Source organism: Salvia miltiorrhiza, chromosome 1 (genome assembly GCF_028751815.1).
Source record: "Salvia miltiorrhiza cultivar Shanhuang (shh) chromosome 1, IMPLAD_Smil_shh, whole genome shotgun sequence".
NCBI lineage: Eukaryota > Viridiplantae > Streptophyta > Magnoliopsida > Lamiales > Lamiaceae > Salvia > Salvia miltiorrhiza.
The window spans coordinates 18,935,366-18,954,466 of NC_080387.1; the positions used below are offsets into that span (position 1 = coordinate 18,935,366).

At 37.9% G+C, this 19,101-nt stretch overlaps 2 protein-coding genes across 3 annotated transcripts; both read right to left on the reverse strand.

Moving 5' to 3' along the window:
* Positions 1-497: 497 nt before the first annotated feature.
* Positions 498-10,248, reverse strand: LOC131006867 (pentatricopeptide repeat-containing protein At4g20740-like). Of its 2 annotated transcripts, XR_009095799.1 has the most exons (4): positions 9,637-10,248; positions 7,362-9,114; positions 1,181-1,273; positions 498-1,023 (listed from the first exon to the last, which is right to left on the reverse strand). XR_009095799.1 is itself a non-coding variant. In XM_057934017.1 (3 exons), exons 1-2 carry the CDS (start codon positions 10,061-10,063, stop codon positions 7,376-7,378), a joined length of 2,166 nt encoding a protein of 721 aa, XP_057790000.1. In that variant the 5' UTR covers positions 10,064-10,248; the 3' UTR covers positions 498-1,273; positions 7,362-7,375. The 2 variants fall into 2 exon arrangements, 1 of the variants encoding a protein (XP_057790000.1); XM_057934017.1 differs by having other exon boundaries at positions 498-1,273.
* Positions 5,777-6,323, reverse strand: LOC131006870 (uncharacterized). Its single transcript, XM_057934020.1, has 2 exons — positions 6,235-6,323; positions 5,777-6,159 (listed from the first exon to the last, which is right to left on the reverse strand). The coding sequence occupies exons 1-2, from the start codon at positions 6,262-6,264 to the stop codon at positions 5,857-5,859; spliced, it is 333 nt and encodes a 110-aa protein (XP_057790003.1). The 5' UTR covers positions 6,265-6,323; the 3' UTR covers positions 5,777-5,856.
* Positions 10,249-19,101: the final 8,853 nt, after the last annotated feature.

Below are 19,101 nucleotides of genomic sequence, written 5' to 3' on the forward strand. Positions count from 1 at the left end.
CATGAATTGGTTGGGATTTTGGGAGTTATACTAAGATGATGAAGAAGGTAAATTTGGTAGAGATACAAGGATCTCCTTCAAAGGTAACAATACTTTTAAATCTGTGCATCAAACTGATTGGTGAGCATAAGTTTTGATGCACTAAAAGATGATTTATAGTGAGAGAATGAAGCTCACATTATCTAATAAGAATACACACCCACCCCACCTATTCTTTAATAAAAAGCTATATGATCATCTGAATCAAAATCCCTTTGTTGCAAATTCATTTCCATCAATACTTACAAGCATGCACCTCAGTGACACTAGAGATATAGTAGTGGCCATGCAGAAACAAAATTATTTTAATCCACCACACATAATTCAAAATATGGAAAAATAACCAACTATTCTATACTTGAAAATCAACAAAAAGTTCATCGACATAAACTAGACTTGGATTTCCCATGTCAGCAGCATCATGAAAATAACCAAGACATACATTGCAACTAAGAAAATCAAGAGAAATTAAGATTCCAATTTATTTATCAACTGCCGGCTACATCTCAAGTATAAAAACACAAGCATAGAACAATCTATTGCTTTTATAGATGATTACAAGAAAAGAAAGAAAAGGGCTCATCTTACAGATTTGACTACACTATTATGATGCCAAAACTGTATATAGCATAGACAGTTGTAGTCAATAACATATAGCTAAAAACTTCAGAAAAACTATGGCCCTACAATGACCATACATAAGATATGCATCCTCAATAAATAACAAAATAAGAGCTTCAAACATCATCATTCCTTCTCCTGCTTAATCACAATCATTATCTTCTTGTCTGCATTACATGCCGAAAATTCATCTCCCAAACACCTTGTTTCCTCTTTGATCAGAACGTTCATCTTGTAATCTAGGTCACATGCAGAAAATTCATCCTCCAAACACTTCTTTGATGAACAATCTGTCATCCAATCATCTTGGCTAAGGGAAACGATTTCTAAAGCCTTGGGTGTGAGAAAATCATTTTCTGACACCTATGAGAATTAAAGATTAAAAACCATCAAACAGAATTAATATTACAAAATAAACTGTATCTTAAAATACCTTCCCAATGTCAGCATAGAAGGCAAAAATCAATGATTTGAGAGAGGAAAGTACATTGCTCATTAAATAAACTGTATCTTAATATACCTTGTTTAATGTTTGAGTTTTGATGTTTCTAAACTGGATTGTGGAGTATATTTTCTGACTTACTCTTGTTGTTGTCAAGCATGGAGCCAGCCACTGCAAAGCAAAGAGAGCACAACAAAGTAAGAATAATTCCCCAAGAAAGAGGCATGAATGTAAAAAGAAAGCAAACACAAGAAAGAAACGCGAATACAAAATAGAAAGCAAGTAGATACCAATCCATATGCACGTACATATTCAGTGGAAGCAGGGTTACAGAACGGAAGAAGGAGATGATGTATATATAGACCAAACAAATAGCAGCAGTCTTCAGAACACAAAAAATTGGAAAACTAAGAGTCACTAAAAGGCAACCAGTCATCCAGGCAAGAAGTACAACTCAACACATATAGTAAATAGATTTATTTATTAATTCATTGCTTATTAACTCAATAGTACTCCCTCCGTCCCCCCAAATCTTTACCCCTTTACCCTTTAAGTCCGTCCCCCAAATCCTTACCTCTTTCTATTTTTAGTGAAGTTACTCCACACACAACACCATAAAAGTGGGACCCGTACTCCACTCTAATCACTTTAACACTATAATAAAAGTGAGACCCTTTTTCTCAAAAATAAAAAAAAAAGTAAGACCCTTGTTCCACTCACAACACACTCAACCATTTTACTATAACCCGTGTCATTCTCAAAGGCGTAAAGATTGGGGGGACGGAGAGAGTATTATTTTAGCAAAATCCAACAACATATATTATACAGTAAGTAAAAGTTTATGTATCAAAAATACATACAGAACTGACTAACACTTGGATAACTGCCGGTTAAATAGTACTGTTACCAGTTGTTACTAAAGATACAATGAACACTACTACTAATTGATAAAACTCAGCTTTTATATAGCGCATAGATGTTGAGAATGCTTTGCTGAGTGCTGAGTGTTCAACCACTCTTGTAAACAATTTTAAGAACACGAATTCTTACAAATTTTACTATAATATTCTTATTTTAGTAATTTAATGCATGTGTACTTATATTTTATTTTGTTTGATACAAGATAAGCATCCTTACATATCAAAAATTCTAAAGAAATTTTACTAGATTTGTCTATTTTAAATATACATATCTCTATGAATTTATAATTATAGTAATTCGTAACTTGTACATGAATTCCACGAATAACGTTAGCAACTGTATATACAACAATGCACAAAGTTTCGCACCCCTATTGAGAGCCCCACCATAACTGCAACAATACACATAAAACATATCATGAAAATTCTTAGGTAAATGCAACTAAGCAATCGAATAAATTGATAGACCATAGAACACTAATCTCTTAAAGTTGCACAAAGTAAAACCTCTTTAAAATAATACTCAATAACTTAATAAACTCTATAAACTAATAAATTTTCTTGTCCGGACTTGGGTCAATTCAAACACTTATCAATTTTAATAAAATAATAATTTTTTAGAAAGTCTCTTATAAAATATATAGGTCCCCTTAATATTATAAATTAATAATTCTTAAAATATTACAACTATGAATGCTATGGTAACTTCTTAAATACTCCCTCCGTCCCACCGAAAGTGGTGCGTATTCCTTTTTGGGCCGTCCCACCGAAAGTCGTGCATTTCCTTTTTTGGTAATAATTTTACACTACAAACAATGTGGCCCCACACACATTTACACACTTTTACACTACAATCTTATTCTCCTTAAATCCCGTGTCCAAAAGAAGTGCACCACTTTCGGTGGGACGGAGGGAGTATAACGTATTGTTGTCTAAGTTTTCTTGAAATTGAAATTTAAGTGGATTTCATCCATAACTTTTCAAATTGCATCTAAAAGTTCTGATGTTTAGTTCTCAGCTGCAATAAGAAGTGAAATAGTTTTTACCGCTTTCAATGCTTCCTTTTTTGTGATTGCTTCCAATGGTGTTGAATCATCTTCGGCTTGATCATCATTAGTTACAATGAACTGATCGATACATGAATTATTTAAATTCATTTTTACAAGGGGGAAGGGGAGCGGTGGGGTTTAAACCCTAGACCACACTGTTCATATATAGGAGTTCGCACCGTTTGGTGTCTCCTAGGGGACATACATGAATTATTTAATTAAGCATGCATAAACTTATTTAATTTAAATACATTCAAACATTTCTCACATTTACTTTTACACATTATAACTTTATCTAAAATTATAATTTCCGAATTAAAAAAAAAAAAAAAAACACTCCATAATATAATAAATTAATGGGTTAATTGCCGATAAATCCCTGACAAATTTTCATTTTCCTGGTTTTTAACACGACAAATTAAATTAGATTTAAAATACATGATCGGAGTAATTAATTTGATTTTTCCCCCGGCGAACACTTACGACTAAATGTGCGCTGATGTGGCAATCGGAGTTCATACGTGGCAACGCCGGACCGTAGAACTAAACGCTGCCGTTTCAAATAAGAACAAGTCGACGTCGTTTTTCTCCAAACGACGTCGTTTCCACTACTAAAAGTGAAAGGTCGCCCTTTTTACCGCGAAAAAGGTTGCTCTTTCACCATTAACCCTAACATTTTACAACTTCTACATTCCCACTTAGAATGAAAAGGTGACAGAGTTCTTGGGGAAAGTTTGTCAGTGTTCTTCGAGAATCGAGGGCTTCGTTTGGTGGAGATTAAAGTATTGAACTTGGTCGGACTTTTGGAGTCATCTGGAAAGAAATGTCCCAAAGGTAGGCCCTGATTCACACTTTTTTTAACGTAGTTACAAAGTTTGAGAATAAAAGTTTTGTTCTTTTTTGCATGGCTTAGAATTCAGTTTTTTTATTTCGTTTGCAGTGATTTCTTTTCCGTTTTCCTTCATCATGGTGGTCGCTTTATGGAGTTGTGTGGTAAAGAATCGTATGTAGGTGGAACTGTAGACTGGAAAACTAAGCTAGATAGAGATAAGTTTGGATATTTTGATATGATGGAGTTAGTGGAGGGCATAGGGTTTCCTGCATCTACCAAAGTCTGGTACAAGACTAGTACTGATGAATATAGGGAGATGCTCAGTGATAAGGAGGTAATGGATTGGTTTACCACTATTTCTGATCACACTAAAGTAGGAAACCTGTTTATTGTTGGTGAGAAAGATGTGAAAGGGAAGGGTGAGATAGATGTGAAAGGGAAGAGTGTGTCAGCTGTTAAGAATAATTTATTTGTGGGTGTCATTGAAAAGAGCAACTTAATTGAAGAAGAAAAGGGTAAGAGGCAGCTGTTTGGTAGTAATGAAATTGGGAAAAATGACAAGGGTAAGGGTAAGTTAATTCCACAAGAATTGGAAAAAACTGATACTGATGATGAACAACCCCTATCTGACCACTACAATGATTGGTTAGTGTCCAGTGATGATGACAGTGAGGATGAGTCTTATGAACCATCAGGAGATGATCCTTCTAGTGATGATGATGGTTTGGATGATTTGGAATTAGCCTCAGGTGATGAGGAGTACATTCAATCTAGAAAGAGAAGAAACCTAATTGCAAATAGGAAAATTTTTGACATGATAGATGATGATGTTAGGACTGAACAAGACTTACAGGGAGAGGGCTATGAATCTGAATATGATTCATCTGATGGGGCTGTCAACTCTGATGAAACTGATGAAGATGAACAATTCCTGAAACGTAGAGTGAAGAGGGTAGTCTATGACCCAAAATGTGACCACAAAAACCTAGATGTGAAGCTTGGTTTGAGATTTCAGGATGGTTGGCAATGTAGGGCAGCTCTGACAACCTGGGCAATAGAGAATGGAAGGTTTATACATTTTAAAAGGGTAGCGGTTGATAAATGTGAAGCCTATTGTGATCCACCTTGTAAGTGGAGGGTTTATGCCAGTGAAGTTAAGGGGGAGGGTTCTTTCAAGGTGAAGACACTGGGTGGGAGGCACATCTGTACTAAGTCGATGAACAATAAGCTAGTTAGTAGCAAGTGGATAGCAGAGAGATATGTTAATGTGTTTAGAATTAGGAATAATATCACCATTCCAGAATTGAAAGATGACATCTGGAGAAGGTTTGCAACAAAAGTTGGCAGAGATAGGCTTTACAAAGCTAGGTCTATGGCCCAACAAGTGCAAGCAAAGGCAGTGGGAGCAAAACAAGTGCAAGTAAAGGAAAGACAAAAGCAACTCGAGGACCAGTCCCAATGGAAAGAGAAGGTGAAGGCCCTGCAGCCCCCAATGTAGGAATGGTTAACACTCAAGAAAGCAGGTGTTCAACTGGAGCTGGTGGAGCAGAAACTAACATTTAGATATAGTAGATAGGTGTATGAAGGTTGGATAAGGAGTTTTTGTTGCAACTGTTGTGAAGTTTTTTTTTGCCAACAATGCTTGGGGATACAAAACTTAAACTTCTTTTGGTACTCATTTTCTGTTAAAAACACTTATGCAGTAGTATGTGAAGCCTTTTGATCAAGTTATTTATGAGTTGGGTTTGTTATTCATAGAGTCCATTTTTTCTTGTCAATTCTTTCATTCATATAGCAATTTATTCATTATGAACATGTCAATTGAGGTAAATAAGGTTTCATTAATTCATATACCAATACATATTTGAAATGGTTGTAAAAAATAACCAAAATGACAACCACTTAATGAAACCATACCAATATCTACTATTTCTACAACCACTAGACAGAATTCTAAACATGAACAACGACTAATACACCAAGCAAAAGCCCTATCACAGCACCCCTCAACCAACACTTTCTCTTCAATTTGGTTAGCTCCTCCTTAAGTTTAACAATTTCTTCACCCATTTCATGATGCTCCACGATGTAGGTCTCTGCATTTTCCTCGGCCTCCTTCAAATCAAGACATTCACAGGTTTTCCTACGAAGCTCGTCTTGCAGTTGATCTCTTTCGCGTTTGAGCTTGGCAATGAAGTTCCGTTGCAACTCAGTAGGCCTCGGGTCGATGAACTCAAAATAAGAACAAGAATCAGCCTGTCATTCACCAAAAAAAAAAAAGTTAAATTTTTTAAAATTCAAAAATCCTCCGTTCAACTGTTGAATACTTACTTCTTGTAGGGGACAACGATAAAATCGCATGGCCGGGTTGGCATCGGTCCAAGAAGTCCTGATTTCAGCAGGGAGCTTATGGTTGCACTGATGCTCAGACATGGTGTTGACAAGAAACGCTGCAAACCCTAGATCGAAGAACCCTAAAATGAAGGCCGAGTGGGGGAGAAGATACTTTAAATTAACTATTAGTAGTGGAAACGACGTCGTTTGGAGAAAAACGACGTCGACTTGTTCTTATTTGAAACGGCAGCGTTTAGTTCTACGGTCCGGCGTTGCCACGTATGAACTCCGATTGCCACATCAGCGCACATTTAGTCGTAAGTGTTCGCCGGGGGAAAAATCAAATTAATTACTCCGATCATGTATTTTACATCTAATTTAATTTGTCGTGTTAAAAACCAGGAAAATGAAAATTTGTCAGGGATTTATCGGCAATTAACCCTAAATTAATCCATCCGTCCACAAAATGAGTACCTTTATTTCTTTTTTGGTCCGTACACCAGATGAGTACCCATTTTCTTTTTTGGTAAGTGTGCCCCACAACTTATTGACAATAAAAGTGGGCCCCTTATTCCACTCACACACATAATAATTTTTTAAAATCCATGTCACCCCCAAATGGGTGCTCATTTCGTGGACGGGGGGAGAAATAATTTATCAATATATTAATAACTCTCTAAACTAATAAAATTCCCAGGTCCAAGGTTATCAATTTATAGAGGTTTTACTGTATATGATCACACTGTCCAAAATCACTCACCAAGTTTAATAAAAATAATAAAATCCCATAAAGTTTACCACATGAAGCATGTCTATGATGATAGAAGTAACTAATCTCAAATTCTCTTCCATTGAATTCTGAATGAAACACCCCAGCATCTTAAAGAACTACTCGAGTCACTAAACACAGCTAGCACAATAAATGATATATTCCTGAACTAATTGGATCAAACACCTAAATGTAATATTATCTTTTCGACAGAATAATGACTAAGAGTTTCGAAAGAATATTAAAGATACAATGAGAAAGCAACAATGAATTCAAGCAAGTAAATCATACAAAAAACACCATGCAAATCTACCGAAATTCATCCTCAAGACTGCTTGGGTAGGTCTAAACATACCTCTTTTCGTGTGTTCAACTGGGCAGGAACGAACAGCCCTTTGCCTTCAATTTCGACTCCAGACCGAAGAATCTTATTCCAGACAACAGTAAACCTGCAGTTGTCTTCTTCATGTGGTCTCCAAGCATCTCATCATAGGCTATTACATCAGCTTCACTGAGGAATTTCGAATCTCTCATGATTGAGAAGACTTTCCTTGCCTCTTCCATCGTTCCATGCTTGCACATGCCATAAATAATAGCAGTGCATGTAACAGCATTTGGAGGACAACTTTGTTCAACCATTTCATTTACAACTTCCATTACCTTTGTGGCATCGTTTGACTTGCAAACGTGGATAATTGTGAGAGTGTACTTGAATTCCAACGGACCACTTTCCACATTGGCCAAGCAGTCACGAACCAACATCATAGCAGCATCCAGCTCTCCCATTTTTGAGAGGCCTTCAACAAGAGACGAATAAGCAGCAAGCGAAGGAACTAATAGCATTTCTACCGTCCTGTTGTACCAAACGCAAGCCTCCTTTACATCTCCGACTCCAACAAAACATAAAATTGCATTACTGTAAGTCGAGGAGTCAGGTACCAAGTCAAGTTCATTAAGTTCGTGGAAGAGTGCCAATGCCTTCTTTTCCTCACCATTCTTGAGAAGGGCCTCCATAAGTGTATTGTAAACCGGAACACTAAGATACTTTTTGGTTTTCAAGTGCTCAAACACTTCCAGAGCCACCACGACACCATCTTCCCTCTCTACCAAGCCAGAAAAGAATCTGGCTAGATCCTCAGTGACAGAAAGCCCCAACTTCTGCATTTGCTCAAGCAACTTACAAAATTCTTTCATTCTTTTCGACTCCGCATAAGACACTAAGATGGGATTAACAGTATCAAACTCTGGTTGAAGATCTTCTCGAACTGTCACGTGGAAAAGTTTATAAGCTCTGTCAACCTTTTTGGCAGTACACAAGCCTTTTATAAGGGAGTTATATATTGGCAAATCTGCCCTGTACCCTGATTCGAGTAAGTCTTTGAGCAACCCACAAGCTAAACCCACCCTCTCATCCACAACATATGCTTCAACCAGAGATCCATAAACGGCCCTGTCTATCAAATACTTTCTCTCTTTCATCTCCTTAAACAATTCGTAACCCTTGTCAACACGGTTACCTGTACAAAGCGCCATGACCAAAGTTGTATAGGCCATGACATCTGGAATGATGCGATCCTTTAGCATCTCCTCCCACACCATTAAACTACCATCCAAATTTCCTTCTGAGATCAACACCTTTACCATAGCCGTGTATGCAAACACATCTGGCTTGGACAGATTCTTCCTCATCTTATCCAGAAGGTTAAACACTTCTTCCATCCGCCCAGCTTTACATAAGCCCTTAACCAAAATCATATAAGTCATATTTTCCTCCACCAAACCATCATCCTTGAAGTCATTATAAACTGACATGGCTAAATCTAAATGGCCAGTCTTAACTAATGCATCCATAATCCTGTTATACAAAAATACCCGTGGTTTCACACCAAATTTCTTCATTTTCTCATACACATAGTGTACCCTCAGACCCCTTTTAGCATCAGCATGCATCCGGATCAAGATTTCAAATTGTTTCTCAGTAGGTGGCTTCCCTTGCATATGCATCAATTCAGGCACCTGATCAGCGGCGCGAAAGTGATTTGCCCGATTCAAAAAGTAAGCAAAAGCATTGTAACAGGCGAAATCATGCCTATAGCCCTTCTGTTTGCCTGATCCATCAAAGAATAAAAAAATGTAGGAAAACTATGTTTTTAATAAGAACATGCGGAAGAGCCCCTTAAGAAAGGGCAAAATGCAATAAAATATGCAATATTGTATTTTTTTTTAACTTTTGCTTGCTAGTCTTGTCCAGTTATTGATGAAAAAATTAAAATCTTCAACATTAGTTATTACATACATCAAGAAACACCGCCACCAACAAAACCCACCATTTTCCAAGACCAAGAAAATAAAAGAAGTCCATGAAATACAAGATGCTCAGTCTCCTTAACACAGAAATGAGATACACATATCAGTCAATATCTCTTCCCTCTACTGTCATACACAATGAATCATGACATAACTGGTCATTTCAACCTCACTTCACTTATGTTCTTCGGTCAATTTACACAAAGAACAGAGCAGGGCAGAGAAGAACTTATAAATAAGTAATTAGACTTGAAAGCATTACCATACTAATAAGACTTGAAAAATAAAAATAAAAATGAAAACAAAAATGGTGTCTTGCTTACCAGCCCAGTTAAAGAACTTGGATGAGAGCCTAGGATCAACGTTAGGAAACTTCAGAACCTCCGTGACCAGCTTGGGCGTGACGCGGCGCAGCCGATTAAGCTCAGCCACCAGCTCTGGGCTCCACTGCTTATGCTTTCTGAAGGCATCTACTATGTATCTCGCAATGGGAGACAAGTTCTTCGCCAAAATGAAGAATCTTTCAGATGGGTCTTTCACATAGGGAGGTCTTTGGTTTGCTTTATCCTCTGGGTCCCATTTCTGGAGGTCGAACGGCTCTTCGGAGGGGCGGCTGAACCTCTTCGGGTTCAGAGTTTGGCGGTTGGAGAATAAACCGCCGCGGACGGTGGGGCGGTTCTGGGAGGGCTTGCGGTGGCCGTAGAAGAAGTAAGGTTTGCTCAGCGGCGCTGGCGGAACTGGTGGCTTCATCCAAAGCTAAAGTCCCTGAATCTACTACGGTGGATTCAGGTCATGATGCAAAATTATTTTTAAAATATACAAATTCTAACCATCATGGCCTGAATACTCTCATCTTCCCCACTTCCAACAGACGGCGCTGCAAATCGGCAAAGATGGTTGTGTTGCAGCAGGTGAGGGAGAGTTGGGTTTACAGACTTTTAACAATATTTCAATTAATAATAATAAATGAGAGTCACTAATTTTTTTAAAAAAAATATTGAAAAATGTGAATAGAGTAAAAAAAAAAAAAATTATTAAAAGATTAAATGATAATTTATGAGATGTATTCTTTTATATGAATGATATTAAAAATATAAAAATATATGTATCAAAATACAAACACTGCATTTATTATATATCCATCAAAATGATAAAAAAAAAAAAAAGGACAAATTTGTCCATCTGTATATCATTTTCGATTAGCTCATCATTACTTAAAATTATTTTTATTATATTATTAAATACAGATTATATTGGAAGAAGAAAAAAGTTAAAGAAACCCTTGAGGATAAATGCAGTCTAAGAGTCAGACCTTGTTAAAAGCTTATTAGGGTGCGTTCTCTTTTGTTGTAAATTTATCATGGGAAAATGAAAGATAAACAAAATTTCACCTTTAAATTCTTCATTTCTTTTCCCACATTTCCTACTTGACCATTACTCATTCCTCATTTACACTACAAAGAAGGGATAATATTATCACATTATTTTTGGAGGGATAACATTATCTCTCCTTTGTAGTGTAAATGAGGAATGAGTAAGGGTCAAGTAGGAAATGTGGAAAAAGAAAATGAAGGATTTAAAGGGTGAAATTTTATTTATCCCTATTTTTCCATGATAAATTTACAAACAAAGATAACGCACTTTTAAAGAAAATCCAGAGAAAAATATTTTAGGGAGAAAAAAAAGTGGTTGTCTAACAGAGCCAAGGAGAAAAAAATTGTAGCCAAATCCTGATATTACGGCTAACCATCACCCAAAAATCGCCACCACAGGAAGGACAAAGGGCCAGAAAGTGGTCGGAATTAAATTAAGAGTTTCAGACTAACCATCACCTCTAATCATCCCCCGACACTTTAACGACAAAAAACAAAAGTAGCAACAAAAACCGCTAAGCAACTGAGACCCCAGCGCCCACCTTACCAAAACGCTGAAAAAAGGGTCTAGGTGCAGGAAGACAAAGACAAAAGGAAAAGAAGTTGACCTTAAGCAAAAAACAAACACGCGGACATATCAAGCCGCGACCAAAGAAAAACGAAAGACCACCCAACACGACAGGGTCAAAACGAGGCGAACCCAAGATCCAGCGCATCGGCACCTTGTAAAAAATTCAGCTCGTTACCCTCAAAGTTGCGACCATCCACAAAGCAGCTAAGTTCCAGCAATGCCGAGCAAGAGCCCCCAAAGTGCTCGACAAAAAATCCAAGAGAAAAAAATCCTAACAAGATCAAGAACCTAAGAATTGTTCGATGAAAAATCAAAGAGGACTCACTTACTTCTATCAAACATAACTATGAACCGCAAGGTCACGGCTAACAGCTGTGGTAATCTGATCTAAGCCGTGAGGCCACCAACCCTCCGGTGTGTGCGGACTAGCCATAATGTCCGTCGGAGCATTGCCCTCCCTAGATATCATTAGTTCCATGTTATTGAGCAAGTTAAGAGCTCGATTCCAAATCACAGCAAACCGCCAAGTAACCGTTTTCGAACATGAGTGAAGAAGCAAAATGACGTATGTCGAATCAACTTCAATCCAGAGCTTCCACCAACCACATTTATCAGATAATTCAATAGCAGTAATGACACCGAGTAGCTCATCTTCAAAAGCAAAGCTCGAACCACCGTTCACACAAAAATAGCCTCGAACATGTCCACTTGAGTCCCTAAAATCCTCGCTGGCAGAAATCCGCCCAAGTGCTCCACTCCCGAACCATCAGGCGCCCCTAAAATTATTTTTATTATAAAGAAGACCAAAACGCATATAACAATACTAATTTTACATAACATTATTAAGAGACTACGTATTGAATCGTGTCCACTTAACCAACAACCTATTCTAAAACTAATGCTATCACATTTTTTCACCGATGAAAAATTGAATAGTTAGAAGAAAATGCAATCAATACTACTATCACAATTTCACTCAAATGATTTGATATGTACTTTCTTGTATGTCAACTCTTCTCAATACTCATTGACAAATTTTTACTCTTAGGGTGTGTTTATTTTGATGGAAAATGAGAGAAAAAAATATATATTTTCACCAATTTTCAACCATTTTCACATATTTACTATGATAAAAAATTTGCTCGAGGTAGCTTCTTTTCACTCATTTTCTTTCCAATGTACGATAATATTATCCTAGGGTAGCTTCCTTTCACTCATTTTCACATATTTACTATGGTAAAAAATTTAGCCCTGGTGGTCGCACCACCCCAGCTCCTTCGTCTGCCTCACCACACCGTTGCTGCTTCAATAATCGGTCTCTCTCTCTCTCTCTCTCTCCATTGTCTCTCTCTGAATTTCGGAACCCTATAGAGTGCTCATAGGTCGGGGTTTCGTGTGGGTCGGGTTCACGAGTCGTGCCATTGAATATCACTGGCTAGGCAATTCCTTATCCTGTGACTATGTAAGAATGAAATTAGTTGTTTGTCTGTTGGGATGACTTCAGTGTTTTGATTATGATTTATAATGTTCATGTGCTATTAGTTTTATTTAATTCTTCATTTTTTTTTAACATTACGTGATTGAAAGGCTTTCCATTAGCTCTGTAGTTCTTATCAAATGATTTGTGTTAGAATTATCAATTTCTGTATGAATCAAATGTCTATGTTAAATTTGTCAGCGTTGCGTTGGACTGTGATATGATTTTTATTTATTCTTTTATGTATATTTTTTATAATTTGAAATTGAAATAGTGGGTTCAAGAAACAATTAACATATGAATTATGTATTTTGTTGCATTGGATAATGACCTTGATTTAATTTAGAAAACGAAGCTTGAAGCTCTATTGAGATACTTCGAGATTATATTTTGTAGGCATTATTTTGGAATTTATATATCTTCTGATTATATATTCTGGTAAATTGTCTGTTGTTGTTTCACGGAGGTAATTTGGGCAAATTTTGATGATTTATTCATATATATGCCATTTGATTTCCATATTAGCATTCAGAAACACATTCCAGATTTTGATTTTTTTTTTAATCCAGAAAATCTGTATCTCTCATCTTGTGCTATAATTTTAATGTTGGGTTGTATTATGTATTTAAAACAACAAAATATATATCTGGGATGATCGAAGACACAGGACTATCTTGGTTATTATAGCCCTCATTTTTATACGTTGATTCCTTCTTGTTTTTATGATGATGGGTCACCACTATTACAAACACATTCTGCCTTGTACAAGAGCATATAGTAGGCGGCCCTTAAGATATAACATTATTGACAACAAACAAGTTGAGTATTTGAATCGAGTTATAGCGACTGATGATGTGATCTGTGTTGAAAAAATACGGACGTCTAGATATGCTTTCACTAGGTTATGTTATCTTTTGAAACACGTTGGAGGTCTAGTTCCAACAAAAATTGTTGGGATTCAAGAAAAAGTTGCATGTTTTTTGGTAATCTTAGCACACCATACTAAGAACCACAATGTGAAGTTTGATTTTAGATGCTTGGGTAAAACCATAAGTCGTGTAGTATTACATGTTTTATTGTAGCTCCATCGTCTCTTATTAGTAACCCCAACACCAACGACTGAAGATGAAATGAGTGAACAATGGAGACCCTTTAAGGTACTTATATTGAGGTTATTTTATACAACTACTATGACTATAGTAGATATATTCTAATTATGGAATATGATTTTTAGGGATGCCTTAGTACTTTAGATGGTACATATATATCTATTACAGTGCCACTCTCAGATGTCCATCGCTACAGAAATAGAAAATGATTTGTATATGTAAATGTATTGGGTGTTTGTGATCGTGATACGAAGTTTGTCCACATGTTAAGTGGATGGGAAGGATTTGCATCTGTTGCCCGTGTTCTTCGGGACACAGTCACAAAGAAATTCGGCTTGAAAGTACCTCATGATGAGGAGTAAAGTATGCATGTATCTGGAGCGCAGCAAGGGTCAAGGGGCAGAGCTGGAACCGATCAGAGGAGAATCGCCTCAATTAGCATTCCCCGAAGAGTTGTCATCCAGTGAAGGCATCTGCGGACTTTCAATCGTGTTTCTACTAAGTGAGCGGACAGCGCTGCCGGTGTTGACTACGCTGGAGCATGTCAGCACTGCACAATAGACAAAAGTCGACAAGCTACTAACACATCCGACGGCTACCTATGCGAGGCTCTCTCTCTAACTAACCTAGTGATCGTACGAGAATCTGGAATGACTTCTTTACTCCTCTTGTATCTCTCTATAAATAGTAATCTCGTCTCTCATTGTAAGGGGACGGAATATTGAATACAACACACTTTCTCTTTTCTCTGTATGTTTGCTTAAGACTTTCAACGCTCATTGTACCACAGGTGAAATATCCTACTTTAAATTATAGAATACAATTAACGGACACATCAACTAGCGTTGTCTGTGGGAATTGTTATCGAGTCTAAGACGTGAGAGGGGTTTCTGGTTGACATTGCTCTCTCGGGTTACCTAGCAAAGTCGCAAACCTTGGCTAGGTGATCTTGGGTAGAGGAGCATACATTATTACTGGGTTATTTGCTTACGTGAAACGTCGAACTCTTTGATGTGACTTTACTGCAGTGATTTTGTTATTATGATTTTGTTGATGTGATCTTGCTGCAATGACTTTACCTGATTTATGTTTCTCTACTTGTGCTTGGATATGTTTATGGGTCATATGCATGTCTCTCAACATGAGTAACAATGTTTGGTTTCAGTGTGATAGTACGTGTTTTTTCCATGCTCTTACGTTGTTCACAGGTAGCCCAGTATCTCATCACTTTATTTGCGGTTGGGATCTGGTTGTTCTTTCGGGTATTCTTAAAATTCCATGACCACGTTATTATTATGGGAGTCTCAGAGCTGATTTTCTTATTGGATTTCCTTGCGGAATTTATGGATCCGAGCTAATTACTTCATACTCCCTCCATCGCACCTCTATGGTCCACTTCACTTTTTCACACATATTAAGAAAATGCAATAAATAGTGCTTGGAAAATTCAAATAGTACTTGGAAAATACAAAATATATGTAATTATTCAATTTTGCCCTTATTTATTCTATGTTTGACTATATTTAAATAAGGTTACTTTGGTAAAAAAAAAGATATTAATGCTAATTTAATTTGGAAAGTGGACTATATTGTGGGACATCTAAAAAATGAATAAAGGACTATGAAGGTGGGACAGATGGAGTAATATTTATGGAACTATGGTAATTTCTTAACAGGTTATGAAAAATACTAATATCACCAAAAATCTGATGAGGGAATTCACTGGGGAAGGCGGAGATCCTCCCACTGCTGCTACACTAACCAATGAGGGGCTCTGTGTTGGTGATACCACACCTGCTGGTCCTACTAGACCAGTAATCTCAGGGCTGAATGCCACTTCCGTTGTACATGGACCGATCTCACAGGGGACAGGGCTGATAAATGTCACCATGACCGAGTAGATGCTGTCTTTATTGAATTACGCATGTATGAGACAAATGATGGGAGTCCCATTTACTCCCCTGAATCCGGGTATACCTGTGACCGCAGGACTGGGGATGGCAGGACTGCAACAGCCGTCTCATACCGCTCCAGAGATACCACCAGTAATCAATCCTCCAGTCCGGCTAAGGAGCACTGTCGTTGCTTCCCAATAAAAAACTAGAACAACCAAGGGAGACAAAGCAGGGAACTCACAACTTCCAGGACCCTTGCATTCGGGTGATATGGATCTTATCGAGGACGTTGAGGACATATCTAGTCAAACCAGACCTATCACTAATCGCCGTGAAAAGACGATAAAAACGGAAGATCTGGCACTGCTGCAAGAGAGGGATTATGTCATGCAAAGACACCTTCACGAATTGGAGGAAGTAATTGGGAAAATGGAAAGGGGGAGGAGCAGAGCTACTTCAAATAATAAAAGACCGCATGAGGAATCTAGACATCACAGGGAGAGGGCAGGGCTGTCTCTCGACCACGTGAAAGAGAAAGAGAGAAGCACACTAGCTATGTCGAGGGTAGTAAGCGAAAGAATACCACCCAACAATTTCCGCGGGAAGGAAGAGAAAAAAAAAACACCGTCCAGCCAATCCTGAAATTGTTTCAAGGTTTCATTCAATCCCGTTCTCAGATGACATCCTGACTGATCCACTGCCCCACCATTATAAACCCATCACTATGGATTATGATGGTTCGGAGGATCCAGATGTGCATATGGCCAGATTTGAAACCATGGTTACGCCCCACCAATACACCAAAGGGATCAAGTGTAGAATCTTCTCTACTACATTGACATGGATGGCTCAGTAATGGTTCTAAACTCTAGAACCCAGTTCAGTTCAATCTTTTGAACACCTTCACGACTTGTTCATGTGCCAATTTGCAAGCTCTCGTCATATTGTAACAATCGCGATGTCTCTAATGGACATGCGACAGGGACAGAATGAGATATTGAAGGAATTCGCCGCACACTTCAACAAAGCATCTCTAGAAGTGCCCAGAGCTGAATCACAAATTAAGGGTTACACTTTTGTTAAGGGATTAAGACCTGAAGCCTTTTTTGACAACTTACAAGTTAATCCACCAAAGAACTTCGAAGATATCATGGTTCGTCTGTCAAGGTACATACAGCTGGAAGAAGCCAGAGCTGCCCGAAGGATAGAGTATGAGGGTCAGAAACCAAAGAAAGTAGAGGCCAAGTCAAGTCAAGTCAATAGTCGATATCAGGGGCGAGCACCGTTCCGAGGATTACCTCTTAGGGTGATGCAGGGAGAAGTACAAGCGACTCTTCAACCTCCAAGGAATGAGTGATTTATGCTTAATTTACACGATTTTTAAGGGGTTTGTTTGTGCATATCTTAAGTTAATCTTCTGGAAATTGGTGCGTTTATGGTGTATTTTATGCTTTGCAGGTGATTTAGGCTTTCAAGATGGAAGAATTCAATTTTGGATGATTTTCGCGATTTTTAGGTGTTTTGGTCTGTAGAGCAGCGAAATCATCATTGCTCTGGAAGACCAGAGAAATCAAAGCCCAAATCCGCGAATGTCAGAGGAGTCTAGGCCAGAGGAGTCGCTTCCCTGCTGACCAGAGGAGTCGAGTCCAGCGCTCAAAAGTCAGAGCAGAGGAACCAAGTCAGAGGGATCTGACAGAGCAGAGAAATCAGTCAGAGAAGTGAAAGTCAGAGGAATCAATATTCAGAGAAGTCCATTACAGCGGAATCGAGAAGCCAGAGAAATCACCCATTCCTCTGGCGATAGCAGAGAGATCACCCATTCCGCTGGCGATACCATTCCTCTGGCGAAACTCATTTCTCTGGCGTGGTCCGTTTTCAGTGCGTGCATCCAGCTGGAAAGTTGCCTTGTTTTACACGATTCTATTACCTTTAGAATTCTATTTCCTTTTGGAATTCTACTTTGCATGGCAACTCCTATGGTGATCTGAAGGAAATCTGAAGCTTATAAATAGGTCCTCTTTTGACCTAAGGCAGATCATCAGACGGCAGACACCCGAAAACCTTAGTATTCATACTTTAGTTTTTAGCTTTAGAATTTTATTGCTTTCTAGTTTTCAAGGCTTGGATCAAGATTGAAGATTCAAGTCGCTACTTCAGTTTTTATACAATTCAGTTTTTACAATTGCTTTCTTTTTAATTGTGTTTATGTTTTATTTTGCTATGTCTAGCTAATTTTCTTTAGCTGATTCTAGGGTTTGTAAATAGTTGATTGAATTTATGTGATTTGTTTGTTAATACCTTTGTGCCTTCCAGTTTATGATTCATAATTCCTGGTGCTTATTTTCTTGTGAATTATCTGATCAATAGTTTGCATGTTTAGCTATTCGGTTTGAGACCTAGCGGAGATAACTGTTTAGCGGATTCAGGAATGTATGATATGATTTTAACCTTGAGACCTAGCGGAGATAGGTGGATCATAGGGAGCTATTCATAGGAACTTTTGGGAGTTAGTAGATTTTCTTGAGACCTAACGGAGATAGATAATTTACTAATCTACGATCGTTGCTGCTCTAGCGAGAGTAATTGATTACTTAAGTGATCTCTCATCATAGCTGGATTAAACTGGTACATAGGATTAATAGATTTATTGCGTAGATTTAATTAATGAATTTACTACCCTAGGATCAGTTGTCTTTCATATTTGATTTTTCCTACGATCTTTTAATTATTGCTATTTGCGTTTTAGTTTAAGTTAATTAAACCTTCTTTCTTTCGTTTGCCTGAATATTACTAGAGTTTAATTAGGATTACTTAGAGTGATTCGTTATAATAGTCCCTGTGGATACGATACTCGGTTACTGATTATTTGCTACAATTGCATCGTGTTAGTTGCGATATTTGTTGCTAAGAAATTAGTGATCAATGAGCAAGGACCCAGAGCTGTAAATAACGTGAATCGGGTCACAGATCACACACCAATGAATAAGTCTCGGGAAGAAGTCTTTCACCTATCAAGGATGAACCTAGGTTTCGGGCTCCAAAAGACTACATGGTGGGGACACCAAAGCCAGGGCCTAACAACTTGTTATGCCAAAATCATAATCACTATGGGCATCTTCGCCACCAGCTGGAAATATTGATCCGACATGGGAGATTAGATCGATTTGTTAAACAAACACCGCCTCCTCACCTGCAGGGGAGTAATCACAATGCCAGGGCTGACGGGAATCAGAGGAACCTGGGGGCAGGATAGGGAGCTCCCATACCGCCTGGGGGAGAGAAAAGAACAGTCCATATGATTATTGGGGAGGAGGATAGCCCATTTTCCAACAGAGCTAGGAAACAGATCATTCGTTCAGCCAA